The 27,302-nt window shown below is 41.5% G+C and overlaps 2 protein-coding genes across 7 annotated transcripts; both read right to left on the reverse strand.

Annotated features, from left to right (window-relative positions):
- Window positions 1–8,317: 8,317 nt before the first annotated feature.
- On the reverse strand, window positions 8,318–16,441 carry zgc:153990 (uncharacterized protein LOC768125 homolog). Of its 6 annotated transcripts, XR_002917692.2 has the most exons (6): window positions 16,245–16,423; window positions 14,845–14,988; window positions 13,270–13,692; window positions 13,143–13,196; window positions 12,282–13,067; window positions 8,318–9,209 (listed from the first exon to the last, which is right to left on the reverse strand). XR_002917692.2 is itself a non-coding variant. In XM_036215093.1 (5 exons), the coding sequence occupies exons 2-5, from the start codon at window positions 14,963–14,965 to the stop codon at window positions 12,622–12,624; spliced, it is 1,044 nt and encodes a 347-aa protein (XP_036070986.1). In that variant the 5' UTR covers window positions 14,966–14,988; window positions 16,328–16,441; the 3' UTR covers window positions 11,822–12,621. The 6 variants fall into 6 exon arrangements, 5 of the variants coding, with proteins under 5 accessions (XP_036070986.1, XP_036070985.1, XP_024116369.1 ...); XM_036215093.1 differs by lacking the exon at window positions 8,318–9,209 and having other exon boundaries at window positions 11,822–13,067; window positions 16,328–16,441; XM_036215092.1 differs by lacking the exon at window positions 8,318–9,209 and having other exon boundaries at window positions 11,822–13,067; window positions 14,845–15,046; window positions 16,245–16,426.
- Window positions 16,442–21,896: 5,455 nt separating this feature from the next.
- On the reverse strand, window positions 21,897–26,992 carry capns1a (calpain, small subunit 1 a). Its single transcript, XM_024260602.2, has 11 exons — window positions 26,828–26,992; window positions 26,291–26,347; window positions 26,183–26,219; window positions 26,014–26,106; window positions 25,075–25,132; window positions 24,936–25,000; window positions 24,415–24,483; window positions 24,131–24,209; window positions 22,909–23,025; window positions 22,775–22,833; window positions 21,897–22,691 (listed from the first exon to the last, which is right to left on the reverse strand). The coding sequence occupies exons 2-11, from the start codon at window positions 26,335–26,337 to the stop codon at window positions 22,665–22,667; spliced, it is 651 nt and encodes a 216-aa protein (XP_024116370.1). The 5' UTR covers window positions 26,338–26,347; window positions 26,828–26,992; the 3' UTR covers window positions 21,897–22,664.
- Between the last annotated feature and the right edge of the window lie 310 nt (window positions 26,993–27,302).

Here is a 27,302-nt window from a genome sequence, read left to right on the forward strand (position 1 = left end):
GCCAAAAGCACTAAAGGAAGTTTACACCAATCTAGTTTCCTCAGCAGTCTGTCGCTGTGTACAGTGGGGGCAGTTAGAGGCTGAACACCCCCCCCCCTCATTAGCATAAGAAAAGAGGACTCGTGCCTGAAGAGGTCGTTAAGCATCTTTACTGCTTCTCTGCTGAACAGAACCTTCATGATCCAACCAGATAAGAGCTGTGACCTCTCACTCCTGCAGGATTCTAGAACCTGATCTGCAGGTTATCATCCAAATGTGCATTCTGGATGTAGAGTTGAAGGTCAACAGGATGTAAAAACCTACATAGTTTATCATCTATGTGCACCTCAGACATCAATTTATACATTTAACTAATCTAAATTAAACAAATGCTAATTAAGTAATCCTTACATTAAAAAATACTTTTTTTGTTCTTTTTTCCCCTTTTTGTCCTCATCAGTCTTATAATACTGAGTTTTGTTATTTTAGTTTGGGGTTGGACCTTGGTAGTCTTAGACCTCTAAGATTTATTGACCACTCCTTCCTGAGGTCAATAAACCTCTTTAACGAGCCTGTTTGCTTCTGAGATTCTGATCACATACTGATAGCTTTATGAGTCTGTGGTGGTCTGTGCTGCTGGAGAAGTAGACCGAGCGGCAGACACCAACAGACTGACGGAGTGATCAAGAAAACCGGAGGTGATATTTGGACGCACAGAGGTGCAGGGCAGAAGGAGGATGTCAAAGATGAAGAAAATAACACAACAAACGGCTCCTTCAGCCAAAGACCGACTGCAGAAAACAGATTCAACAAACTGCTCTGACCTAACAAGTCCTCAGATGCATCATCGTCCATCTTTAGGGTCAATCGATACTTGATCTGTGATGTGTAAGGATTATTTCTTCTCATGTAATCATGATTGTGTCATCTATCTGTTTTTCTGAGCCGGCTCTTTTGGGGTCACAGCAGGACTGCTGGAGTCTGGGTGAAGAGAAATACAAGTAAAAACAAATAAATGTTTGTATCTGGACAAAAATGACTGTTTATGATTAAGCGTAGCTGTAATGGCATCATTTAATGCAGGTGTATCTACTTTCACTTTATTTTTTCTTAATTTACAATCAAAAAATGATGAATCATCCTAAATTTGATGTATTTATGTGTAGACATACTGTGTCTTCCGTTTTGATTGTTTGAAATAAATAAATTCCAATTCAATCCAATCAAATTGTGAAAAAGTTTCCCCTTTTGAGTGATGTCACGTTTTAAACTTTATTTTTCCTTTTTTTATAGTGGAGTAAATGAAACATCTGAGAATCAAGACCGTTTTTTCCTGATTTGGAGGTTGTTCTGTTTTCCTTCTGCTGCCAGACACTGTAGGTGTTTGTAGTGTCAGACGTGGAACTCCAGCTGATCTGGATTGAGATCTGGAGAATTTAGGGCCAAATTTAACCTCATTGTTTGTTCCTGCAACATTTCTGATCTAGATGCCCTTTTCTGATTCATTTGAGAGTTTTACTGATGAAAAGGGGAAAAAAAGATCAATCATGTTACTTTAAATCACGTGTCAAAGTCAAGGCCCAGGGGCCGGATCCGGCCCTCCAGGTAATTCTACCCGGCCCTCCAGATCATTATACTGTTATTATTGACCCTATGTTATCTTGTGCTTATTTATTACTTGTATATTTTTGACAAAATATAATTTTTATGGAGAGTAAAATATCAAAAGTTATTTAAGGTTTAAGATGATTTAATCTATAATAGTATTCATGTCTATTTTTATATTTAGTTTTAGAGTGTTCTATAAATGTTTATTCTGTTCGGCCCGCGACCTAAGGTGTGTTTTGGATTTTGGCTCACGTGCGATTGAGTTTAACATCTATGCTTTAAATCAAAGGTGTCAAACTCAATCACACAAAGGGCCAAAATCCAAAACACACCTTAGGTCGCGGGCCGAACAGGACAAACATTTATAGAACACTCTAAAACGTTTTTTTCAACTTTGAAACCGTAACTTTTTAACATAATTGCAAACATGTAAATACTTTAGTGCCAAACCTTCAGCTGACTGTGGCTGCTAAAGATGCTAATGCTAATAGCTAAAAACGCTGAAGCTGATATCACCTTAATGCCAAAATAGCCTAAAAATAAATAACTTAGTTTTGCCAAAAAAAGATAGAATGAAGCTGAATAAATAGGTAAACTTCAAAACAGGAAAAAAAGAAAAAAAAAAGCCTAAATTAGCCACAACAGCTAGCATGCAGCTGAAATATTAGCTAAACTCCAAAATAGCTTAAAAAATCTTAGTAAATGCCAAAATAGTCCAAAAAGCTAGATGAATGCTCATTTAAAAACTTTAAAACTGTAACTTTTCAACATAATTATGAATGATAAAAATGCAGAAATATTATTCCAGAATAAATCAACTTAAACCTTAAATAACTTTCAATATGCTACTGTCCATAAAAATATATTTTATCAAAATTATATAGGTTAGAAATAAGCGTAAGATAACATCAGACCGTTAATAACAATAAAATGAAATGATCTGGAGATAGAATTACCCGGAGGGCCGGATCCGGCCCCCGGGCCTTGACTTTGACACACGTGCTTTAAATGAAGTCGGGACATCGATGTAAGTTGTTCCTTCTGTGGAAACACCTCTTCTGGATCTGCCCACATACCAGCTCTTCAATAAATATTTCATTTAATCATCTCCATAAGGACTTTGTTTTAAAATAGGAAAATATTTTGGTCTTTTTTTCAGGGAACAGTTAATAATTTTGGATAAATTTCATATTCACAGATGCACGTACAGTAATCAGAATCCAGTTTTGATTCATTTGTACAATGATGTCATCTACTGTATGAAACAGATAAGTGACCCTTCAAACAAAAAGGCATTAAAAACCGTTATGTTCACACTACAATCTAATGATTGATGAATGCTTTGTGATCCATTGTTCAGTCATGTGTTTGTGTACTATTTCAATCATTAAAAATATTTAAGAAAAAACTCCCAGTATTTTCCCTTCATCGCCCCCTGGTGGCTGGGAGGAACGGTTCCTCCTGCTGATGACGGGTCTTTTTCTGAAACAACTTGAGCTCCAAACATGATCTTCTTCATCCACCTTCAGGGTTCATCAGATTAACCACTTATTTTAGTCTGCCAACTGTTGTACTGTCAGTATAGTGTTACTGCATCTCCGTGTGTCCTGGTTTCAGGAGTGACTGTCAGAACTCCTGGTCTCATGTTGACAACAGAAGATATGTTGTATAATGGTATTTCATGTCCATTTAAAGTTTTATTTGGTAGAGGCTCTAATATAAGCCCATACAGTTTTTTTTTTGCCTCTTACTCCATCTACTTTTTGTGTAATTTTTATACCTTTTTTGGAATATGCTGTATAAGAGCCAATAAATAAAATCTAAATCTTTTGAACATGCTCTGTTTGATTCAGAAGACTTTTTTGTATTTATTGACAAAGAATAAAGTATCTCCAAATATTTCAGAGAAAATCCTTTCTGCAGTACAGATCAGATACATCTCAGTACACGACTGAACGCTCAACAGAAGTACTACTTGCCTTCAAGATGAGAATTCCAGCAGTAAAATAACTGTTCTGATCCAATTTAGTCCAAATTGTTCCAATAAAGCCAGATTATCATATTTGTGTGTGACAGCATACAGATGACCTGAACTTTATCAAACTAAAATGTGAATGAATTTGACATTCATTCGTGTTCACTTGTTTGTTTGTACACATATTTCATTTATTATCTTGAAGAAATACATGGAATCTGGAAAACTTCACCTGCAGTTCAGTTCCAGGTATTTATCTCTGAGTCACACTGGTGGAAGTTTGGGATAAATTTGTTCTGGATCCACTTTAGGTCAGATAATCGGATCAGAATGAACCAATATTGACTATGAATCATATCAACAACCACAGATTATGATATTAACCGAATGGTTACTCAAACACACTTGTGTGTCACTGCCTCAGCCTCTTACCAACAGTTAACCTTACAGACTTTTTAACAGGCTCCAACCTGAAATACAAGACGTTTGGCAAAAACATGAATTCCAATTGTTTTTCTGTCAGAGGCATTAATAACAAATACAGCCTGGTCGACAGCGAACGCGTGTTCTCTGCTCCCTCCCACAGCAAAGCCGCCTGCTGCAGGTGAGCGGTCCACCTCCACGCTTGCAGGAGTGTGCCACAAGTGTGCCACGGGGTACAGGAACCTGAGAGGAGTCCGCCACCCCCCACTCCTCGGATCCCTCATTACGCTGAGTGGTCAGCATCTGCCTCATCTGCGGCCCCACGCCAGCTTGGAGAGCCTTCTCCCAGAGGATGCTGGAAGAAAAAGAGGGGGAGCTGCAGTGAATCTGGCCCTGCAGGCCCTCAGGGGAGATGTCAGCCTGTTGTGGTCACTTCTGCCGCTCCAGCTTGCTGTCTGTCGGGACAAAAAGAGCAATGGGATGGATGGTCTCTTCATAGTGTGTGTGTGTGAGTGGAGGAGGGAGGTAAACAAAGTGGGAGGGGGCAGAAACAGCACCTGCAGTAACCCAAGATGGAGTCCCGACAGAGCAGCAGTGAACTGAAGAGAAGCTCAGACGATCTCTAACATCTAGAAGTGTGTGTTTTTACCTGTGTCTGTAAAAGTGTTATTTTATTAGGAAAACCAGAGAATAGAAAAAGATCCTTTGGGGGGTGGAGAGGCAGTGAACACTCACTATACAGCAGGGGGGTCAAACTCAATCACACAAGGGGCCAAAACCCAAAACACTCCTTAGGTCACAGGCCGAACAGGATAAACATTTATTGAACACAATAAAACTACATTTTTAAAACTTTAAACCCATGACTTTTTAACATAATTATGAACTAGATATATAGCATTATATCTGCAGTAATGCTAGTGAGAATGCTGTAAGCTGAATTTGGCTGCTGAAGATGCTAGAGCTGATAGATGAAGATGCTGAAATTAACAGCCAGCTAACATATTAGCTAAATGCCAAATTAGCTTAAAAATATTTAAACAAACTTAGCTAGCATGCTAGCATGTAACTGAAAAATAGCTAAATTTAAAAATAGCCTAAAAAAAAACAATAAAGCTAAATTAGCCAAAACAACTAGCGTGTAAATATGAGCTAAACTTCAAAACAGCCTAAAAATCTGTAAAAGTCTAAATTAGACGTAACAACTTGCTTGTAAAAATTAGCTAAATTCCAAAAGAGCCTAAAAACATGATGGAGAAAAAGCCTAAATTAGCTAAAACAGCTAGTATGTAGCTGAAATATTCAGGTAAACTCCAAAATAGCTAAAAAAATATCAGTAATACCAAAATAGTCCAAAAAGCTATCAGAATGCCAATTTTTGAAACTTTAAAACTGTAACTTTATAACATATTTATAAATAATATAAAGGCAGGAAATTTAATTCAGAATAAATCAACTTAAACCTTAAATAACTTTCAATATTTTACTCTCCATAAAAATATATTTTGCCAAAATCACACAAGCTAGAAATGAGCGCAAGATAACATCGGACCATTAACAACAATAAAATAAAATAATCTGGATTTAATTACCCAGAGGGCCGGATCCGGCCCCCGGGCCTTGTCTTTGACACACATGCTGTACAGCATCAGATGAGTCTAGTGTTCACTCTCACTCGTGTTTGTGTAGAGAAGTAACTCCAGTAACACTAACAGGTTTTACACATCGAGTGTCAGAGTCAGAGCATGACTCAAGCGTTCTGCAGCTGTTGAAACTTGAGGTGAATCCACAGAAAAAGAACTTCAGGGAAGTTTCCAGTAGACTGTCAGGCCCTCCAGCAGAGAAATCAGGGCTCTAGCAACACTGTGTATGGTGCTGGTGAGGAGTCGACCTCCACTGGGGATGTTTTTGGACCTCAGATTATTTTAACATCCACTGAAACATACACAGAAACACTGTTTTTAAACTGTGAAAAATCCATGGGTGAACAAATCTTTGGTAATAACTTAATTGAGATCTCCACTCACCATTTTGTGGGTGGCTGTCTTTATTGAGGTACAAACTCCCAAATGTCAGGTGATCCTGTGGTGACAGCAGTCTGTCTAACTCATATAACTTTACATAGATACACATATATTTATGCAATTTGTATTGTGTGTCAAATTTAATATTCCTGTAGTTGTTGGATCACAGCCGTCTTAAAACCTTTAGTTCTAAAAGTTTTCATTCACCCACAGAAACCAGAAACATTCATCCTTTTTTTACCTACTCCATCCCTTGTGGGGTCACGGGGTCATCGGAGTCTGACTCAGCTGCTGTTTGGAAAAGTCGGGGTAGGAAACAGAAATAATGAACACTAATGACTGTTCATGGGCTGTAAATATGTTTGAATTCCTGAATATTTTGCTTCTATGAACCCATCAGAAGGTGTTTGTTGATGTCCAAAAATGTGACTGAAGGAGGGACGAGGCGCAGTGAGAGCTTCTGTCTGAGCAGATGCACGATTAGTCCTTTGTTGAGACACAAAAAGAAGTCATGAAAATATTTAATTCCCTCCAGGTTGAGCCGCCGTCCTCTCAGCCCACCTTCGCTCCGTCCTCCTGCCTCAGTGGCAGATGGGACTTGAAAGGGAGCTGGGGGGAACGATGGAAGGAGAACAGGCGGGGGTGAAAACTGAAGAAAAGGAAAGGCCAGTGGGGTCAGCGGGGCAATATGCAGGGGGAAGGGGTGTACAGAGGGTTAGATCGATGGATAGATTTTCCCTCCTTTCACCGCGTGTCTCTAATCTCTGAGTCTGTCTTGGGCCATATGTTCACTGGAACATTCCTGGATTCAGAGAATCACGACGTTCTTCTCACTTTTACTGAGGAAGTTTCCTAAAAGTTTCTCCTTCCTTTAGTGCTGCTCTGCGGATCTCCACGAAGCCTCAGGTTCAGACGCTCCATCAACAAAAGAAGGTACAGGACCCCGCGGACAATGAGACTACAGCTGCCTGTTCAGCCCACTCCATCATAATGAACCCCCCCGCCTTTCAGCTCTACAGGAGACCCCAGCAGATTGTTGGACACCCCCCCGCCCCCTCCCGCCGCCCGCCCTCCGCTGCAGCACAGGCGCAGGCCTGGCAGCTGTTTAACTGAATGAGGCAGAAGGAGCTGCAGGAGAACAATGCAGTCTGATTTAACGAGCCCCCATTCTTCTGTTCTCCATGACATCTCATTATGGGAGGCCTCCCCCAGATAAGGACCCCCCCCCCCCAACCACACACACTAACATCCTGCAGTGCTGTACTCGAGCATATTTAAGGTACAGCTGTCGACCACTGAAACGCAGAGTTTATGTTCTTTGATTTATTGTAACTTTTTAACCGTTAACATGATCAACAGGATTCTAGTAGAGCGCCTTACTCACATCGATGGCTGCCAAAAATGATGATTTTACTAGTCGACAAACTGGCCATTGATCACTGCTGACATTACACTACCTACCACTACATTTGCTGCACTGAGACTATTTTATGTGACACTGGGTGTCTTTTATTTTGAAAGGATGTCATAAACCTCTGTCGAAGGTTGAAAGCAGTGTCATATTTTGTGGGCATCAATTACATTTTTTAGGGCACAAATTAGTATTTTGTGGGGACAAATGAAACGCTTTGTATAAAGAAATTTGTATTTTGTGGGCCAAAAAAAAGCATTTTTGTGGCACAAATAAGTATTTTGTTGACACAGGTTGGTAATTTTTTGGCACAAATTAGTGTTTTGTAGGCATAAATGAGTATTATGTGGGCTCAACTAAGTATTTTGTGGGGGAAAAATTTTATTTTTTAGAAAAAAAAATGTGTTTTGTGGGAAAAAGTAGTTTTTTGTGAGCTAAAATTAGTAGTTTGTGGGCACAAATCGGTATTTTCTATGCACAAAGTTGTATTTTTTTTCCACTATTGAGTGTTTTGTGGGCAAAATTTAGTAGACAATTTTATGTTTTGTGGGAAAAAATTGTTCTTTTTCAAAAATGTGTATTTTGGGGAGAAAGGCAATTTTATCTTTGTGTTCATGTTTCATTTCTGCCACACAAAAAAAGAAACAACTGTTTAATTATATTAATCATAACAGTAAAAGGTGACGTAAAATTCAGTGGCTCCTACTGGGATGTGGTCTGAAATACATGCCCTCTATAAGGTGGCAAATCTTTGAAATAAGCAGCAGAAAAAAACATTTTTTTATTGATTTTGTCTTAACGCCTCAGGTGTTAAAGGGTTAAACCTCTGAGTCCAAACATCTCTATCCTTTCCCGACTCCTCACACTTTTACAAGAACAGCAGGCGAGACATACAAATCCAACTGTTGGTAGTGTTTATTATCAAAAGGTCACCAGCACATTGACTGTGAGGCAGCGCCCCCTACTGACACCAACAGAACATCTCCATAGAAACGTCAGGGAGTCCAGTCACACCGGACACAGAACCCTGCAGCATGTTTCTCAAGAAAAACATTTTTACACTGAAAAGTGAAGAAATCAGAACCACATCTTGTGGCTCCAACAAAATTTACAAAAGAATAAAAGAGAGGACTCGGTTCCTCCATTCTGGTTTAAGAAATTCTAGAAACTATAAAGCCAAAAAAGACAGAAGGAAGCTCAGTTTGGAAAACGTGGAAGTGTGATGTCTACGTGGTCAGTAAAAGTTTGCATCCTTTGGGAGAAAAGTGGTCAGGAGTGCAGCGTTTCAGATCAGCTGGAGGTTTTCTGGATGTTCAGGAACAGACGGTGTCAGTCTGAGACATTTGTGAACCACCACCTAACCCAACCCTTGTGCTATGTTATAGGGTCCAAATGACCCGAGCCTTACACTGACGTGTTATCCGTCCCATGACAAATGTGGATGAAGGTTGACAGGATTTCATTTCTGCCATGGAAACTAGTGAAAAGAAAAATCCTAAGAAAAAAAAAAGTTGTGGGGTCCAGATGACCCCACCCCCAACATCAACACTCCAAAGATAGCACAAGGGTTAGAGAAGGTACTGGAAACAGGTTTCTAAAGGAGACAGTCACTATTTGAAGTTGTCAGTTCAAAGTCTGTTAAGATCTGGGATTCAGAACTCATATCTAAGAAAACAACAGTTGTAATTTAGACCTCTTCTGTTGCAAGTCTTCATTCCTCTGTTCTGAGAGGGTCCAGTTTTCCTCCTCCAGGTCCAATCATCATGTCTTCCAGAAGTTCTGCACCAACCTGCAAGAAGGATGCTCTCTATGACGTATTCTTCTTTAATGTATAACAAGGAATGCTTCTGAATGTCAGAGGGACCACATCGAAACAAACGTAAAGTGAGGAGAAGTTTCTCTAGACGTGGTTTCAAAGATCCTCTGCAGTGAAGGGCAGAGGCGCAGGTGCAGATGAGAGAAAGAAAATGTTGCACTGCTCCTGTTTGGGACATAAAGTACAGGCCAAAAGTATGGACACACCTTCTCATTCAATGGGTTTCCTTATTTTCATAGTAGATTCTAACTGAAGGCAGTGTAACCTCTTGTGCTATCCTTAGTAGTGGGGTCCAGATGTGGGGTCATCTGGACCCCACAAGACCGCACGCTAAACTTCTTTTCAATGATTTTTGATGGTGTCCGCGGCAGACATGAAATCCTGTCCATCTGCATCCACAGATGGGATTGATAGCACGTCAATGTAAGGCTAGGGTCATCTGGACCCTATAAAACAGCATAAGGGTTAAGGACTATGTGGCCTAGACCAGGGGTATGCAACCTGTGACTCCGGAGCCGCATATAGCTAAAATAAAATGTTTGAAAACTGTAAAACAAAAAGTAATTAAGTACTAAAGTTAAAAAAAGAAACTTCAAACTTTATTCAACTCATTCACAAACAGTTGAAGGACGGTTTGGATCATCCAACGAGGATCATAACGGTAGCCGTAATTCTCCACCAATCATTGGTAGTTCATCAACCTCATACAGACTTAATTTTCATTGTCATTTATCACAGAAAAATAATTTATCTTCAGTAACCACAACCAGAATAAAAGCCACACCAAGTTATTTTCCAGGCAGATTTTCTATTTTTGATCAAAATCAAGGATTTAAAGTGTGGCTCATGGTTTTAACATATGGTAGAGGTCACTTCATTGGCTCAGATTTAGTTTTTGTTGGTTATATTTATGAATTTGTGGCTGAAATGCACCACAAACAGTAAAATAGTTTTTCTTATTAATCATTGATGACTTTACACTTCCTACTGCATTGACGTGGTGAAGGATGTCTTTTATTTTGAAAGGAAGTTATGCAAAGTCTATTTTCTCTTCATGTTTATGTTTTCTTTATGCCAAAACACACAATAGTTAATTTAAATTTATCATGTCAGCAACAAAAACATAAATCTAAATCAGAATATTATTTTTCTAAAGGTTGAGTGAAGATTTTGCGGCTCCTACTGGGTTTTGGTTGGTGAGAAATCGACCTGAACTGCTCTTAGTGTTGAAGGTTGCAGACCCCTGACCAAGAAGGAGAGTGATGGAGTGCTGCAGAAGATTACCTGGCCTCCACAGTACGCTGGACCCCATTGAGATGTTTTTGGTCCAACGAGTGCTAAACACCTTCAAGAACACCTTTTTAAAGCTCATTAAGAAATGAAAAGAGCGAACAAAGCCGTAATCAGAGCAAAGGGGGGATATTTTCAAAGGAATATCAAACATGATTTTAGTTATTTCACCTTTTTTTTTTTTTAGGTACGTAACTCCATGTGTCAATTCATAGTTGATGCTTCAGTAAGAACCCACACTGTCATGAATATGAAAAACGCATTGAATGAGAAGGTGAGTCCAAACTTTTGCCCTGAAATGTAAAAAAATAAACCACGTTCCGAACATTTAACACACCTCAACACTACATTCTGCTCTTCAGCTGGACTTTACATACTGATCCAGATGACGCTTCTCTGCTCATCAGATTCTTCTCAACTGAAGCTGACTGCTTCACAGGTAAATCCTCAGGTTTCATATGACCGATCCAGTGATCAATAACAATAATAACCTGAATTCCCATCTCTGATGAGTAGAAAAGTGTCTGAAAAGTCCAGCTGAGGAACAGCATTCAGTGATGACTTGAACTGGGTGACTAAGAATCTTCAGACATAAAGACCATATAATGGTCAAGCATTAACCAGCACCGCACGTGGTCATGTCTAAACAACAGCTCACTCTCGACGTGACCACAAAGACAAAGGCTTGAACCCTTTAACACCCAGGTAAAGGTGCATTCACACCGAACACGAGTCGCACGACAAAACGTTGCTCATCAAAAAATGTGTTCCAGAGTTTGATGCATTTAAGATGATCACTATAAGGAACAGTGTCTGTGGACATCTCACCTAGATTGTATGGTAGACGCAGATGATGTTTAGGAATAAATCAGGTTTATTTATTGTGTAGAGTTCCACAAAAAAACTGGTAATCATGTCTCCATATTTGGGTTTATATGATTATTGTTAAAAGATTTTCCCTGTACAGGAGGCTGTGTCTGTATGACAGCCACTTCCCCTGTGTTTCTGTGTCTCTGTGGCTGAGCTTGAAGGCTCTCTGTCTCGGTAAAAAATAAAATTAGGAGACCTTTATCCTTTTCTTTAACGTTTTGATGAGGCCCGAGCTGACAGCCTCTGCATCCCGCAGCGGCTCTCTGTCTGCCGAAATATCTAGCGAGTGAGCTCTGCCTCGGGAGCGAAATCTGTCAAATTTGTCATGAGTTTACCCCGTCTTCAAGCCAAAGTAGGTGGATGAGCTCTGAGAACCTGCGGCTCCAGCAGGTTAAGGAAAAAGATTAAAGTTCTGGACAAAAACACTCGCTTTAGACTTTTATTCTCCCCGATGATCGAATCCCTGAAAACGCCACAAGCCAAAAGCTGAACTCCTGATCAGCAGATACGACTCAGCGACCTGTCAAACTTCAGATATCTAACCCCTGAACGGCTGAATTGATTTTCAGGTATGACATATATATATACATATATATATATATATAACTCATGTTTTGGATTTTAAGTAGATGATAAATTTTGGTAATTTTGGAGCTGAAGTGTTTTATCGCATATTTGCGACATTAGGCTTTAAGGGGTTAAATTCTGGCCACGCAGCCCAATTTACGCCCCGCCACTCAAATTGAGTTGCTGGCAGACATTCGCGCTGCAGGACTTCAGATCGCCTCATGCCGCGTCTGTTCCAATGACTAAACATTGAAACTGTCCGTCTCCACCGGGCGAATCATGTGTGGTGTGAATGCACCTTAACACACACCGACGTACCGTAATCCTAGACTGTTCACATGCCCAACATGAATCAGCATTCTGATGCAGAGAGAAGTGGCGTTGCACCGTAAAGTGTTGCTTTTCTCCACAGCAGTTGAAAGAATGTCAGTTGTGGCGCTCCAGAGTTAAAGGGTTAATGTGGCAGAGTAAAAATGAAGCAGAAAAGGCCTCCATCGTCCTCCTTTGGGCTGGTTTGTCTGTCAGAAGTCTCAGACAGAAACCTCGTTTACAGCTCCAAATGTAACCAGAGAAAACCTGTGGAATACTGTATAAACCGACAGAGGAGGGGGGGTTATAAATTACAAGTCTCCGGGTCATTGACACAACCCTTCAGCAGCTACAATGCAGGCCGTCCGTTCAGTTTGTCATGCATGAGCGCGATGGCGCCCCCTGTGAAGTCTCTTAGGACCTGCACCGTCTCCCGCTGCAGCTGCAGCGACTCGCGCACAAACTCCTGCTGAGTTTCTGCCAGCTGCTGCACCGACTCCGACAGCAGCTCCAGGGAGCGGGAAACCGTCTCCAGCAGGATGTTGGTGGCGTGCTGCTCCTGCAGGCTCAGAGAGGCGTTCTGCAGCATGCTGTCCCTCGAGCTCAGCCCCGCAGCCGGAGCTGGAGGTGGCGCCGGCACCCGCGTGGGCCGTGCCGCAGAGGACGTCTGAGGTGGCGCTTGCTTTGGGATGCCGTTGTTGACCCGGTGGTCGTCTGCTGCTTTGGAGGGCTGCGATGACGACGGAATCTCCTCCCTCTGATCCTCATCCGAATCTCCAAATCCAGCTTCTGGATCTAAAGACAGAAAAGCGAGTTAGCGAGTTGCTGGATGAGGCGTCCGTCACCTGCAGACGGATGCTTGAACATCACCTTCTGTGGCAGGAATTTCATACTGCACATCATACGCTGCCTGAGACGAGTCCCCTGCAAGGTCCAGAGAAGCTCATTCAGTTAAATCAACGTCAGTCGTTTAACTAAGCTGAGGAGAAAAGCTCACCCGTGCTGTAGGAGGCTGGAGGAGCCATCGGTGCCATGTCCATCCCCCCGTTAGGAGAACTCTGCATTCCAATCATGTCCTCCTCTTCCATCTCTTCCTCCTCCTCTGCCACATCATCATCATCCTCCCCCAGGGGACAGAAGTCCTCGGTGCTCTGATCCTCCCCGTCCATCTCCAGAATCTGCAGGACTATCTTCTCCGTCTGGTTGAGGTCTCGGGACATGCGGGAGTTCAGGCCCCGGTGAGGCACCGTCCCTGAGCGCATGGCGGCCACCTTCCGCTTGGTGTCACACTTCAGGTCAGACCATTTCTTGATGACCTCGATGATCTCTCGCTGACACTCCCCAATCTCGTTGACGCGAGCGGTAATCTCTGCCCAGGTCCGCTTCTTCACGTCGGTGGGAACGCCGCGGTTGAACTTGCCTTCGACGGGAAAACAAGAATGCGGTTAGACCTGCAAACATCCGGCCTGCTGGATGGTCTAAGTCACATTTGTCAAAGTCAAGGCCCGGGGGCCGGATCCGGCCCTCCAGATCATTTTATTTTATCGTTATTAGTGACTCCATATTATCTTGCCCTTTTTTCTAACTTGTATAATTTTAATAAAATATATTTTTATGGAGAGTAAAATATTGAAAGTTATTTAAGGTTTAAGTTGATTTATTCTGGAATAATATTCTTGTTAAAAATTTACAGTTTTAAGGTTTTAAAAATTGTCATTCTGCTAGCTTTGGGGACTATTTTGGCATTTACTATATATATTTATTAGGCTCTTTTGAAGTTAAGCTAATATTTTAGCTACATGCTAGCTGTTTAAGCTATTTTGGGCTTTTTTTACGCTGTTTTGGAGTTTAGCAAATATTTCAGCGTCATGCTAACATGCTAGTTGTTTTGGCAAATTTAGGCTTTTTTGAGCTTCTTAGTCTATTTTGAAGCTTAGCCATTTTTTAGCTACATGCTAGCTGTTTAGCCTAACCTAAGTTTTTTTTTTTTTGTTTTGCTTTTTTAGGCTAATTTGGCATTTAGCTAATATGTTAGCTGGCTATCCCCTTCAGTAATTTCAGCTACCAGCTTCAATGTTTTTATATACCAATTTCAACATCTTCAGCACCCAAACTCAGCTTACAGCATTCACACTAACATTGTCACAAGCAATGCTATTTATCTAGTTCATAATTATGTTAAAAAGTTAGTTTGAGCTTGTTCAATAAATGTTTATCCTGTTCAGCCCTGTGGCGAGATATGGTAATCTAAAGAAATGACCGCAATGCGCAATTCGCCACTAGTAGGAGCAAAGGAAAAGAGATACTGGCGTAACAAGAGACCAAGATTTAAACAGCATTTCTTTGCAAGCGTGTGCAACGTCTGGGAAGGATGCAGTTTAGTCTCCTGCCAGCCTCACCGCTTTCAAGTTGACATAAAAATGATCGGGGTGACTCCACAATTACCAACTGAGAAAAAAACAAAACAAAGCTACAGATAACAAGCTGACCAGAGGTTAGAGATCAGACAGACTGAATGTGGGTTAGCCCTTCAGGGAACAAAAGCTGGTGTAGGTGTTGGAGCGTCACTCACCCACAACCACCATGCGGTTCTTCCTCACTTCATCCAACAGAATGTGGACTTCACTGAAGGAGAAGCGAGCCTTCCTTTTCTTGAAGCGCGTGGCGCTGTCCTGGTTGTAGTACAGTGACATCCTGCTGCCTCACGGATCTGCAGCTGGACAACAGACGACAGGCGGTGAGCGATTCCTAACAGGCCAAGTCTGGAGCACTGACTGTAACAGAGAACTGGACTGAGTGAGTGTGATGTCAACCATTGAAAATGGTTTACTTCAGGCTCCAACCAAATGAAGTCAATTCAGTGGCCATTCACAAATGTCCACATGTTGCAACCAGGCGTCATGAGTTAGAAGAGATTGGTTCAAGTTGGTCTGAGTCAACATTTCTACGTCAAACACTCTAGCTAATCAGGAGTGAGCTTGCTGGAAGTCCACACTGCTTTTACTTGAAAGCAGACAACACGAAACAGCTAAATCAACCCGACATTTCAAACCTTCAAGTAAACCCTCGTGTTCCAAATAGGAAGTACCCGTGGTTTCAACAGACCCTTCTCGCGTCACGTCAGACAAAAGGACAACATCGATGTGCAAAGTTATTTATGGTTTACATAAATAGGCAAAGCAGAGAACTGAACGCTGTTTAACACAATTTTACGTAAATGATAAAAGGTATCCTTATTGATTTAACACTACTTATTTATATAAATGCCCTACCTGGTTGTATTTGTTTTTCCCCAAGTCCAGTTCTCTGCTACATCAATGGGGCAAGCAGACAACACATGCTTCGATAGAGGCTTCTGATTGGTCCGTTTGGAGCTTGAATAACTAGAATAATGAGGACTATGAAAAACAGTATCAGAGTAAGAATAGAATGACAGTTATCTATAAACGTCTTTGGGGTTCTGGCTTCTTTTAGGTACTTCCTGTTTGGAACGCGAGGGGGGAGGGGTCACTCAGTCCAGTTCTTAAATACAGTCAATGATCTGGCCGCAAACAGCCTCACACTCAGCAGCACTGAGGCGTGACCACGCAGTAAATCAACCCTTAGTTGTGTCAAAGCTGGACTCTCAGCCAGTCAACCGGGAGAACCCCGAAGAGGGGATGAAACCGAGGTAACCAGCGCGCACGTGACCAGCGGCTGAACAATACAATGCTTTTATGCTTTACGCCACAGTTCCGGGCTGTAGCGCAGCCTCAGTTCCGCTGGTTCTCATGTCCGTGTGACTGTTGGTTACCCTGCCTGATGTCTCCACATAAGAACCCAGCAGCTGCGACTGAACAATAGGGTTCAGCTAGAAAACTGAATCCTTCACCGCGTTAGCTAACGCTGCGAAAGAGACTGCTAGCATGGCACTCCCACCGCGCAGCCGCACTTATGCGATACGATGAATGACCAACAGAGCCGTGTACGTACCCATATGACAAATAAATTCAAGCTCAGTCCCGGAGCGCGTCAGAAATGCTCCTCGGTGTGAAAATAGAAGCAGTTTAACTTGCCCGAACAGCGCTAACGCTGCGTGATGACTTCTTTGTCCTCCAGGTTTAAATGTCGAATGTTAAACTTCAAGGGTATTGTCGCCGCCTACCGGACGGGAGTGGTACTGCGGAAAATCGAATCGGTTCTGCCTTGACTTGTGTGTTCAGAAAACAGAGGCGCCCCAAAAATGTTCTTTAGGGGTCAACAATCAAAATTGCACACTGGTGTACTTTAGTGGTTCCCCTGACTAACTAAAAATACAAACCCTCACTCAGAAAAGCACAATGCAATTGTCTCAGAAAAACACACAAAGATTTTAAGAACAACTTCAATCACTTCAAGGCAGGATGTCAAACTCAGTCGCACAGGGGCCCTGAACAGGATAAACATTTATTCAACACTCTAAGACGAAATTGTTTAAACTTTAAAACCATACGTTTTTAACATAATTACGAACTAGATATATAAGATTACCTGTGATAATGCTAGAGTGAATCCTCTAAGATTAATTTTGCCGCAGCTGAAATTTTTAGCTTAAAACGCTGCTGAGTGAAAACATTGAAGCTGATAGTCAATTAAAAGATTAGATAAATGACAAATTAGCCTAAAGACCTTAAAAAAAAGAAACTTAGGTCAGCCAAAACAACTAACATGTATCTGAAAAATAGCCAAACTTCAAAATATTTGAATAACTGAAAAAAAAATCCAGAATTAGCCAAAAGAGCTAGCATGTAGTTGAACTGTTAGCTAAACTTCAAAATAGCCTAAAAAAACCCAAAAGTCTAAAGTAGCCAGAACAGCTAACATGTAGGGGAAATATTACCTAAACTCCAAAGTAGCATAAAAAACTTTTAAAAGGCTAAATTAGCCAAAACAGCTAGCATGTAGCTGAAATTTTAGCTAAACTCTAAAAATAGCCTAAAAAATCTTTGTAAACGATTGATAGCTAAAAGAAAAGCTTAAGCTCCTAGCTGAAAATGCTGAAATTTATAGCTGAAAATGCTGAAGCTGATAGCCAGTAAAAAAATTACCTAAATGCCAAATTAGCCTAAAAAACTAGAAAAAAGCTTTGGTTAGTCAAAAAAGCTAGCATGTAGCTGAAAAAAATAGCTAAACTTCAAAATATCCTAAAAAAAAAATAACTGATAAAAGCTTAAATTAGCCAAAACAGCCAGGATGTTGCTAAAACATTAGCTAAACTTCAAAATAGCCAAAAAATCTCAGTAAATGCCAAAATAGTCCAAAAAGTGAGCAGAATGTCTATTTTTAAAAAATGAAAACTGTAACTTTTTAATGTAATTACAAATAATAAAAAGGCAGGAATATTATTCCAGAATAAATCAACTTTTAATATTTCACTCTTCATAAAAAATATATTTTGTCAAAATTATTCAAGTTAGAAATAGGAGCAAGATAACATCGGGCCATTAATAATAATAAAATAAAATGATCTGGAGGGTTGGATCCGGCCCCCAGGCCTTGACTTTGACACATTTGACTTAAGGGTAACCAAACTCTAAATGAGCTTTTTTCTATGTTAACTTCTATAAATGTGGCTTTAAAAGTGCTTTGTGTTGGTCATAGCCACATTTTGAAAAATTAAACTTGTTTAATTCATGAAAATATAGTCAAAAACAGTCTGTGTGCTTCCCCCTACAGGTTCAATCAAGGCATTAGATTTAATTTTCCTGATTAAAAAAATGTCTAAGTGAGGAGGTCCTGAGGCTCTGGTCACGGTTGTGGTCTGTCACAAGTGGGCTCCACTCCTGGGTCTGTCTCAAACAGACAGTAGTTCAGTCTTGATGCAAGTCTGCTGATGACACAAGTTCACCTGCAACAACTGACTGTCTACTACCAACTCGTGGCGGTGGGGAAAAAAATCAATTTTTAAATGCATCAATTATGATCCATAAACAATTCATAATCGTTTTATAATTAATTCATTATCAAAAAATGTCTATACTTAAAAGTAACAAGCAGAACTAAACACAAAGTGTTTTTCACTCTGACATTTTGAGAAGAGTACACAAACACAGCTGAGCTTCCAGATTTTGTCATCCGACCAGCCCTGACTTCTCTTAAAGTGACCGTTTGGAAGCATTTTGGCTTTCATGGTGTCCAGGGTCAATTGGATGAAAGTCACGGGGTGTGCAAATTAAATATTTAGGGGACACAACAAACTTACAAAATCACAATGTGCAGCTAGCGAGACAGTTTATTTAGTTTAACTTGAGTTCAAAAGTGTTTCATTAAAACTGGTCTAATGAAAAAATAGTAAATAAAATTTCTCTTTGAAACCTTTAACATCGAGTCATTTTTAATGGAAAAACAAGAGCAATCTAAAACAAACTTTCGTCCAATGAAAACAGCAACAGCAGAGCCGAAATGTCAGAGCTGGCCCGTGTGGCGCTGTCCTGTCTGTGGAGGGCGTCTTGAGGGTGGCTTGCCTTAATTAAAGTTTGGATAGTAACTCGCTAGATTTTTTCTTTCACACCTCATCTTTGAATTTGGAGAAGACTCAGTGTTTAGTCTCATAGTGGCGGTGTATGTTGTACTCTTTCAGTATAGCCACAGACTCCAGACAAGTGGGACAAACAGTCTAGGGAGAGATTTCTGCAAAAATATAAAACTTCTCCCATATTTGTTTAAAATGCTTCTTATTCATTTGCCGTTGTCCATCTTGGCTAGCTGAAAAAGGCTTCTAAAAGCATCGGAAGTGACCGTGAAGACTCTTGAAAATATCTAACACACACCCCCACACACAAACAGGGCTGACACATTTGTGGGTTATTTGACTCATTGCTGTAGGAAAAGAAAGTGCTAACAGCACCACCTGGAGGTCTAAAATATATCACAGATGTGAAAGGAGTAAGAGGTTTTAACTAAATACTCAGCGGCCTTCGCAGCCATGACTTGGTGGGCCAAATGATAACCTTTGGTGGGCCTAATTTTGGCCTGCAGGCCCCACTGTGGGCACCCATGATCTAGTGCCTTGTAGTACAGAGAAACATTCCTAAAAAAAAATGCAGATCTGGGATGCATTAGGGCTGCACGGTGGCGCAGTGGTTAGCGCTCTTGCCTCACAGCGAGAAGGCCCCGGTTCGACTCCCAGCTGAGACCTTTCTGTGTGGAGTTTGCATGTTCTCCCCGTGCATGCGTGGGTTTTCACCGGGGACTCCGGCTTCCTCCCACCGTCCAAAAACATGCTTCATAGGTGAATTGGTGACTCTAAATTGCCCCTAGGTGTGAATGTGAGAGTGGATGTGTGTGATTGAGGCCCTCTGACAGACTGGTGACCTGTCCAGGGTGAACCCCGCCTTCACCCATTAGCAGCCGGGATAGGCTCCGGCACCCCGCGACCCCGAAAGGGAAGAAGCGGCCAAGAAAATGGATGGATGGATGGGATGCATTAATTGTTTCATAATCGAATCATGAGGTGCTACCACTACCAGCCCAAAGGCGCGCTATGGACAGGTGGTTCTGCTCGTCCGTTAAGCAACACCGTTAAAGTGATGAACTTGGAATGACTGGTAAAATCAGCTTTTTATGTGCACAGAATGTTGAAATTGGTTTTGGGAACACTGTACATATAGTGAGATCATTATGTGGAAAACACTGAATGAGGTTTCTATCACCCTAAAGGTGATTTCACACCAAATGCAATTTGCACGACAAATTTGCGTGCCCCGCCCCTCGAATTCACTGCTGGAATGTGTCCCTGATGCCGCGGCCACATGTGGGAGGAGCTACCAGCTCTGTCTAAATGAATCAAAGACACGGTTTATTTATCGTGAAGAGTTCTACATAAACATCAGTAATCATGTCTCCATGTTTAGGTTATGATCATTATTGAAAGATTTTCCTGGTAAAGAGGGCTGTGTCTGGATGTCAGCCGCTTCCATGGTGTTTCTGTGTCTCTGTGGCTGAGCTTAAAAAGTCTCTGTCTCGTATTAATCCGAGGGGGAGAAATAAAATCAAGAGAGCTTTTTTATTTCTTCTTAAATGTCTCAATGAGACATGGGAACCCCGCAGCATCTGTTTCTCTGTCGGCACATCGAGCGTGTGAGCTCCACCGCGGGAGTGAAAGCCGGCGATCTGTCCAGAATGTATCCCGCCTTCCCCCAAAAGCAGCCAGATGAGGTCTGCAAACCTGTGGCTCAAACTGGGAAACCAAAAAGATCCAAGTTCTGGACAAAAACGCTTGCTTTGGAATAATATTCTACCGGCTGATCGAGTCCTGTGCCCACAGCTGAGTTCCTGATTGGCAGACGGAATGCAGCAACCTGTCAAACCTTTTTGCCATGCCACTAAATTCACTCCTCACCACCCAAATCAAGCTGCTGGCAGACCTTCAATTTGCCTCAGAGCGCGCCTGTACCATTAAATTAACATTGCAGCAAGCCGCCTCTGCCGCGCGAATCGCGTTTGGTGTGAATGCACCTTAATACAGAAGTCTGGAACCTGCGGCTCCAGATCCAAATGTGACTCTTTTATCTCTCCATAGTGGCTCCTTGAGCAAACATTAAACAATTCATGGAGACTGCTGATCCAGACATGTCGACCGTCTGAGTCAGCAGCTCCTGATAATGTCTGCTTAACCAAAACTACCTAAAGAAAACAAATAAAGCTTGTAAATCAAGACTACCAAGGTCCAACCTGAAACTAAAATAACAAAACCCAGCAGTTTAAAGCTGATGAGGACAAAGAGGGGAAAAAGAGAAAACTAAATAAAAGAAAAATAACATTCTTTTAAAGTAAGGATTACTTAATTAGCATTTATTAAATTTAGATGATTTAACAGTATAAATTGATGTCTGAGGTTCACATAGATGATAAACTATGTAGGTTTTTACATCCTGTTGACCTGAAGACGTCTTGTTTGCTCAACTCTACCTCCAGAATGAACAGATTTATATGCAAAGATAAACTTTGGTGAAAAGTTTGATCTTTTGAGTGTAAACTTAAAGCAAGTAACATCTTATGCTGCACAACATTAGTCAATAGCAGCATTGAGATCTTGTTTGGCGCAGAGGATCTTTTACTTTGAAAATAAGTTATTTGAACTTGTCAAACTAAAGATAATATATATTTTTGCTTTTGTTTGTGCCGAAAAAAAGATATAATTCGTATTTTAAAATGTTGTGAATGCAAATCCAAATTTCTTAAAGGCTAAAGTAGGACTTTGAGGCTCCTTCTAGGTTTTGATAAGAAGAAAACAAGTCCAAGTCCTCCGGCCTAAAAGGACCAACTCCATATTCCAAAAATCTATGAAGTGAAACATTGTAAACATCCACTCAGTTTTTCTCTACTCATTAGTGTAAGCTTCATTCACGTTGCCTCGTCACTGTAATGTTCTGCTTTAGTAACAGAGTTCCTGTGCAGCTCTTTAGCCAGTCAGACCCAGAAGTTGGACTTCAACTCTTTCACAGCAGTTTAGTCCGTCATTATAATATCTTCTGGAACAATAGAGTTTTTTTTTAACTAAGTCTTTGGTGTGCTTCCATGCAGCCCTTGAACTCATGTATGCCTTCCACAAACATTCGTGTCCAAGTAGAGCTGAAACAGTGCAGTGATTTATCAGCTCAGCCATAAAAGAAAAACATTTTTATTTCAAATATGGCACACTTTCAGCAACAGTTTGGCCTCATGCATCAGTGGCATCTGCTCTGTATAAATGCACACATTGTGCTGACACTAGTGTGTAAAGTGATGAACGGCAACAACAGCATATCTGGGATGTGTAGAGGAGCATACAGTGAACATAAGAAACCTTTACATGTAGAACTTTAGACGACATTCCTGACAGTAACACGTTTAAAATAGGACATTAGAACTGTGTTCTAGAAATAGTTAAAAAGCTTTTGCACCACCCCTAACTGAAGCGCTTCGCTGCAGCCCAGGGCTTTCTAAGAAAAAATACTTAAGCAAAACCAGTATGAGATTCCAAACACACCCAGACAGAAGCACCTGAAAGGTGGAAGCACCTGCGTGGGCGGGTGTTGGTTCACGCAGCAGAGCGTCTCGCCCGTGTTTACTCCCACAAAGGAGGTTCTCCCAGCTTTCTTAGAATGCAGCGCTGAAGTGTAAAGGTGTTTCTTGAAAGAAGGGGGACAGGTGCTTCCACCCGCCAGGTTCAGGACTTCAGGGGTTGGAGGGCCAGTGAAGTTGACCTCTTTCTGCACGAGTGGTTTTCCCGTAGTGACACTTTGGATAGAATATGACGGAAGCGTGAATCACCCCTCACATGTAGCTGCATGCACACGGGGGGTTTCTGAGTAACCGAAGGAGTTGTTGGGGATTTGAATAAAAGACTTTGTGTAGACAAATCCAGGCAGGAGAGAGAGGCACCATCAGCACTCAGGAGTACATGGTCAACTGAAGCCACTGTAAACACAAGGACAGACGGATGAAGACACAAACCGACCGACCGGCGCCGGACCGGGCTGGGTTCACCGATCCATTCTCACCTCTTGAACGTTGACCTTTATGGTTCCATTATTGTCCCTGTCGAGGGTTTTGAAGGCCCCTGAATCAGAGCGGATATTAAAGCTGTCAGTTCTAGTCCCTCAGACGAAAACAGTTGAAAGGGGCGGAGACTCACGGCACATGGCGTCCAGCCTCACGAGGCACCCAATGTAGTTGTCAAAATCCATGTTCCCGTTTTCGTCGCTGTATCTTCGAATGATCATCTGGAAGAGCTGGTCGTTGAGAGGAAACCCTGCAGAGAAGACCGGCGTCACTCAGATTTAGGTGCTACAGGAGCGTTCTATAGGTTTACACTAGAGCTGTAGCGCTATTATGGAGCTAAATTTAGGCCAAAATTATTTAAAACTCAACTAAAACAAATTGAAAAAAAATATTGCTTGGCCAAAAACCCAGAATATTTCTGGAACTTTGTTATTCTAAAATGAAGGCAATTATTTTCAGCTTCAAACATTCAGTTTTTTGTTAAAAACTCAAAAGTTGAATTTCAGAACATATGGTCCTGTTCTGGCACATTGGGGCGGGGCTAACACGAAAGACCAATTAAAATCGAGAACTTTGATAATCATGTGCATAATAACGTTTTCAAAGTCTGCCTGTAACACAATAAGATTTTGCTTTGGAGAACAGCGTTTTGGACGCACCGTCTGTACACCATAAAACTGCTTTTTACACCCGTCTGGGGACAACCTCAAACTATGATAGTACAGACGATACAGACAATTTTTCCCCCAAGTTCTCAGAGTCAGTGAATGCACCGGGACTGAAGTGGCCACCCTGTTTGATTTTGATTGGTCGTTCATGTTAGCCCCGCCCCAACACGCCACAAAGGGGCCAAAAGTTTGAAAACTGAAAAAAAAAAAAGTCTAAGTTTTAAAATTGAAAATTTGAGATTTTAAACCTAAAGAAAAAGAACATTTGAAGCTGAAAAGAATTAAGTTAATTTTAGAACAGCAAAAGGTATGCCATTTTACATTTTTTTGGGCCAAACTTTTTTTTTTTTGGAGGGGTTCAAATAATATTGGCCCCAATACAGCTCCATACAAATGACAAATACTTATTATTGGGTATATATTATATCAGGCAAAAATGACCCTGCAAAAGTGAAGTTACTGTAATCATGATAGATCTACTATAGTTTCTGGCTCCGTAAATCAATTTTTTCCTGCACTTTTGGAAGTGTTTGGTGGCTGGAGCTCATGGCCGTGCACTCTGCACATAAAGAGACTTGCTGGTCCAGATTTCAATCCAGATTTCCTTCAGTTCTCAGAGTCAAACATCAGCTGCTGACCGTTTCCAAAGGTGACACATCTCTATCCTCAGAATGAGTAAATGCTTACCGGCAGCCGTGAAAGCTTTAGGCAGCTCATCTGCGCCGATCAGCCCGGAGCGGTCAGAGTCGAAGGTCTTGTACACGCCCTGAACCAGTAACAACAAAAACACAAAGTGGTCAGAGAGATCAAAACAAAATGATGTTTAATCCGTGTCCTACTCCGTCTATGATCAACAGCAGCAGTCGAATACTGTCTAAAATGACAACACGGTCGCTCTGAAACATTCAAATGAAGGAGCTCACAGTCAAATGAGCCGACAACAGACCGTTGCTTCAAAGAGGAACACACACCTGCCATTTCTTGATGTTGTTCCAGAGGTGCTTGAACTCGTGGAAGCCCAGCTTTCCGGTGCTGTCGCTCTGAGTCACAGTTAAAGACATCCGACTCTTCTGAAACTGGAAAACCAGTCTCACCTGAACCTGTGCTTCTGAGGCCGAGAACAACTCCCCAACCGTGAAAGTATGAATTCAGACGTTCACTCTTCAACAGCCGGTCATTGGATAAACAAAAATGACTAACAATAGCTGATGGAAGTTTGATAAATACTGAGTAAGTAAATAAAATCATAAATGTGATCAAGTTATGATGGAGTGCACTTAAATCAGCAAGTTTAGAGAAAAAAACAGTGCTGGCCATGAGTGTTGATGACAATATTTTCATTTTTACTGCTCCAAGTATTGACGATCAATAACGTGTATCGGCCCTTAGTCGATCACTAGCATGACCTGCAGGCTTTAAATCTGCTTGTTCCTCTCTAGTGGATCCATGTCTGCTGTTCCTGCCGCCCCCAGCTCTGACTATGAGTAGATACATCCATGACGGCCACCATGCTCCTGCAGGACTCGATGCTGAAACCATCCGTCTTCAAGTCACCATCTGAAAAGTAAGTCAGAGTGAGCCTCTGAAGGACAGAGATGAGAAAGTACTGCTGACCCTCAGTGAGATCTTACGCTTGGAAATGATTTTGTTCAGGATGTTCATCAGCTCCACGGGGCTCACCTCCATGTCCTTTAAGACAAAGCAGAAAAAATGAGTTATTGGGATGAGTAGGAAGGTATTTTCTAGAACACGTGTCAAAGTCAAGGTCCAGGGAACGGATATTTTTTGGAGGAAAGTAAAATATTAAAGTTTTTAAAGGTTTAAAGTTGATTTATTCTGGAATGATATTGCTGCATATTTATTATTCACTAATATATGTTTTGACTAATTCATGCTTTTTTCAGTTTTTTAGGATACTTTGAAGTTTAGCTATTTTTTCAGCTACATGCAAGTTGTATTGACTAACCTTTTTAGGCTGATTTGGCATTTAGCTAACGTTTTAGCCTCTATCAGCTTAAGCGTTTTCAGTTGTCAATTTTAACATTTTCAGCTGTCAGCTTCAGCGTTTTCAGCTATGAATATTCAGCATTTTCAGGTATTGATTTAAGCGTTTTCAGCTATTAGCTTCTGCATTTTCAACTATCAGCTTCAGCATTTTCTGCTTTCAATTTCAGCATTTTCAGCTATCAGCTTCAGCATTTTCAGCTTTCAATTTCAGCATTTTCAGCTATCAGCTTCAGCATTTTCAGCTTTCAATTTCAGCTATTAGCATTTTTAACTATTAATTTCAGCATCTTCAGCTATCAGCACTAGCATTTTCAGTGGCCAAATTCATCTGACAGCATTCACACTAGCATTATCACAGGTAATGCTATACATCTAGTTCAGAATTATGGCAAAAAGTTATGGTTTCAAATGTTTAAAAATGTCGTTTTAGAGTGTTCAATAAATGTTTATCCTGTTCGGCCCGTGACCTAAAGTGTGTTTTGGATTTTGGCCCCTTGTGTGACTGAGTTTGACACCCTTGTTCTAGAAGTACAGCAGACACCTTCCCATCAGACTGCACTCACATCTCCAGCGAGCTGCTTGAAGACTCTGCGGAACTGTTTCTCCTCTTCACTTTCATTCTGCTCTGCGTATGCCAGCGGCCTGCGGGGCGGGGGCTGCCAGACACACACCACACTCAGACAAGGACAGACCAATCTGTTAACTCACTCACACATGGAGATGGGCACTTACAGGGTCGGAGGGCGTAAACTGAGCCGGGTCGATGTTGCTGCAGAGAGAAGAGGACAGCAGAGTTAACCCACAACCCATCCAACCTCCATCCAACCAGCAGAGTCTTACCTGACCACATCAACGACCCCGCTGATGACCTTTTTGAGCAAGAACATCTTCAATCACCTGAGACAGTCACAACAAGAGTCAGGGTTAAAACAGCCCGACAAACACACGTGGCCCTTCTTCCTGGATTCTTGTTTGCTTCCCGGCAATAATTGGTAACAGATTCAGGCTCGGGGAGCGCTTCCTGTTTGGAGAAGCTCAATGTGGGCCGCGCCCTCCGCCTGTCAGACTTCAAGAATCATTTCTGCAGCTTTACTGCTCAGAACGATCGACAACAAACCACACACGCACTCTGAGAACCGCACTAGCACCGCACTAGAACACAAACATCACACACAAACTCAGAGCATGGAGTCAAGTCCTAGAAAGACTAGCATGACCGAAGATTTACCCCCAAAACGGGCTAAAGCTGAGAGTGCAGGCGTTAGCTGCCCCGACGGGATGAAGTGGCCGTGAACGCAACACTCCGTTATTCGCAGAAACAAGCGAACCACCACGACTTCCCGCTGAAAGGCTTCGGTTTCTCGGAGTTTTACTTACTGTCAGACCGGAGTGGAGCGAGAACTAACGACAGACTCGAGTTTAGCACTTCTTCTAAACTCCGGGGCTGTGGGAGGCTCCGCGAAAACGCCCCGGGTGACGCGCAGCGAGGGGAGGAGGCTGCATGATGGAACAGCTGCACCGGAAGTGGGTTCGCTAAAATATTTGGTTTGATGTCACATCCGTTTTCAGACTACTGTTCTATTTTTTTCTTTTCTTTTTTTTTTAAATTTAAACAAACATCTGTGCAAAATAGCCGTCAACATACATTGTACATTTGTACAAATACAATAAAATAAATTAAAAAAATAAAATAACATAAAATGTCAGGGATGGAAACAAACAAAAAACAAAACGACATTCAGGGAGTAAATAAAAGTAGGATCAAAATAGGGCTGGGCGATATGACGATAAAAAACCGTGTACGATATCCAAAGCTGACGATAGGTCATTTTTAAGATATCGTTATATCGCG

This window comes from Oryzias melastigma, linkage group LG14, assembly GCF_002922805.2.
Source record: "Oryzias melastigma strain HK-1 linkage group LG14, ASM292280v2, whole genome shotgun sequence".
NCBI lineage: Eukaryota > Metazoa > Chordata > Actinopteri > Beloniformes > Adrianichthyidae > Oryzias > Oryzias melastigma.

Excerpts from the sequence above, each read along its gene's own strand:
- zgc:153990 (XM_036215093.1), bottom strand. The coding sequence starts at position 14,965 with ATGTCACTGTACTACAACCAGGACAGCGCCACGCGCTTCAAGAAAAGG. Across the intron at positions 13,197-13,269 it reads TCCAGCCTCCTACAGCACGG|GGGACTCGTCTCAGGCAGCG; the intron begins GTGAGCTTTTCT and ends TGGACCTTGCAG. Across the intron at positions 13,068-13,142 it reads TGAAATTCCTGCCACAGAAG|ATCCAGAAGCTGGATTTGGA; the intron begins GTGATGTTCAAG and ends TTCTGTCTTTAG.
- capns1a (XM_024260602.2), bottom strand. The coding sequence starts at position 26,337 with ATGTTCTTGCTCAAAAAGGTCATCAGCGGGGTCGTTGATGTGGTCAG. Across the intron at positions 26,220-26,290 it reads GGGGTCGTTGATGTGGTCAG|CAACATCGACCCGGCTCAGT; the intron begins GTAAGACTCTGC and ends TTCTCTCTGCAG. Across the intron at positions 24,484-24,935 it reads GCATGGTGGCCGTCATGGAT|AGCGACAGCACCGGAAAGCT; the intron begins GTATCTACTCAT and ends ACTGTGACTCAG.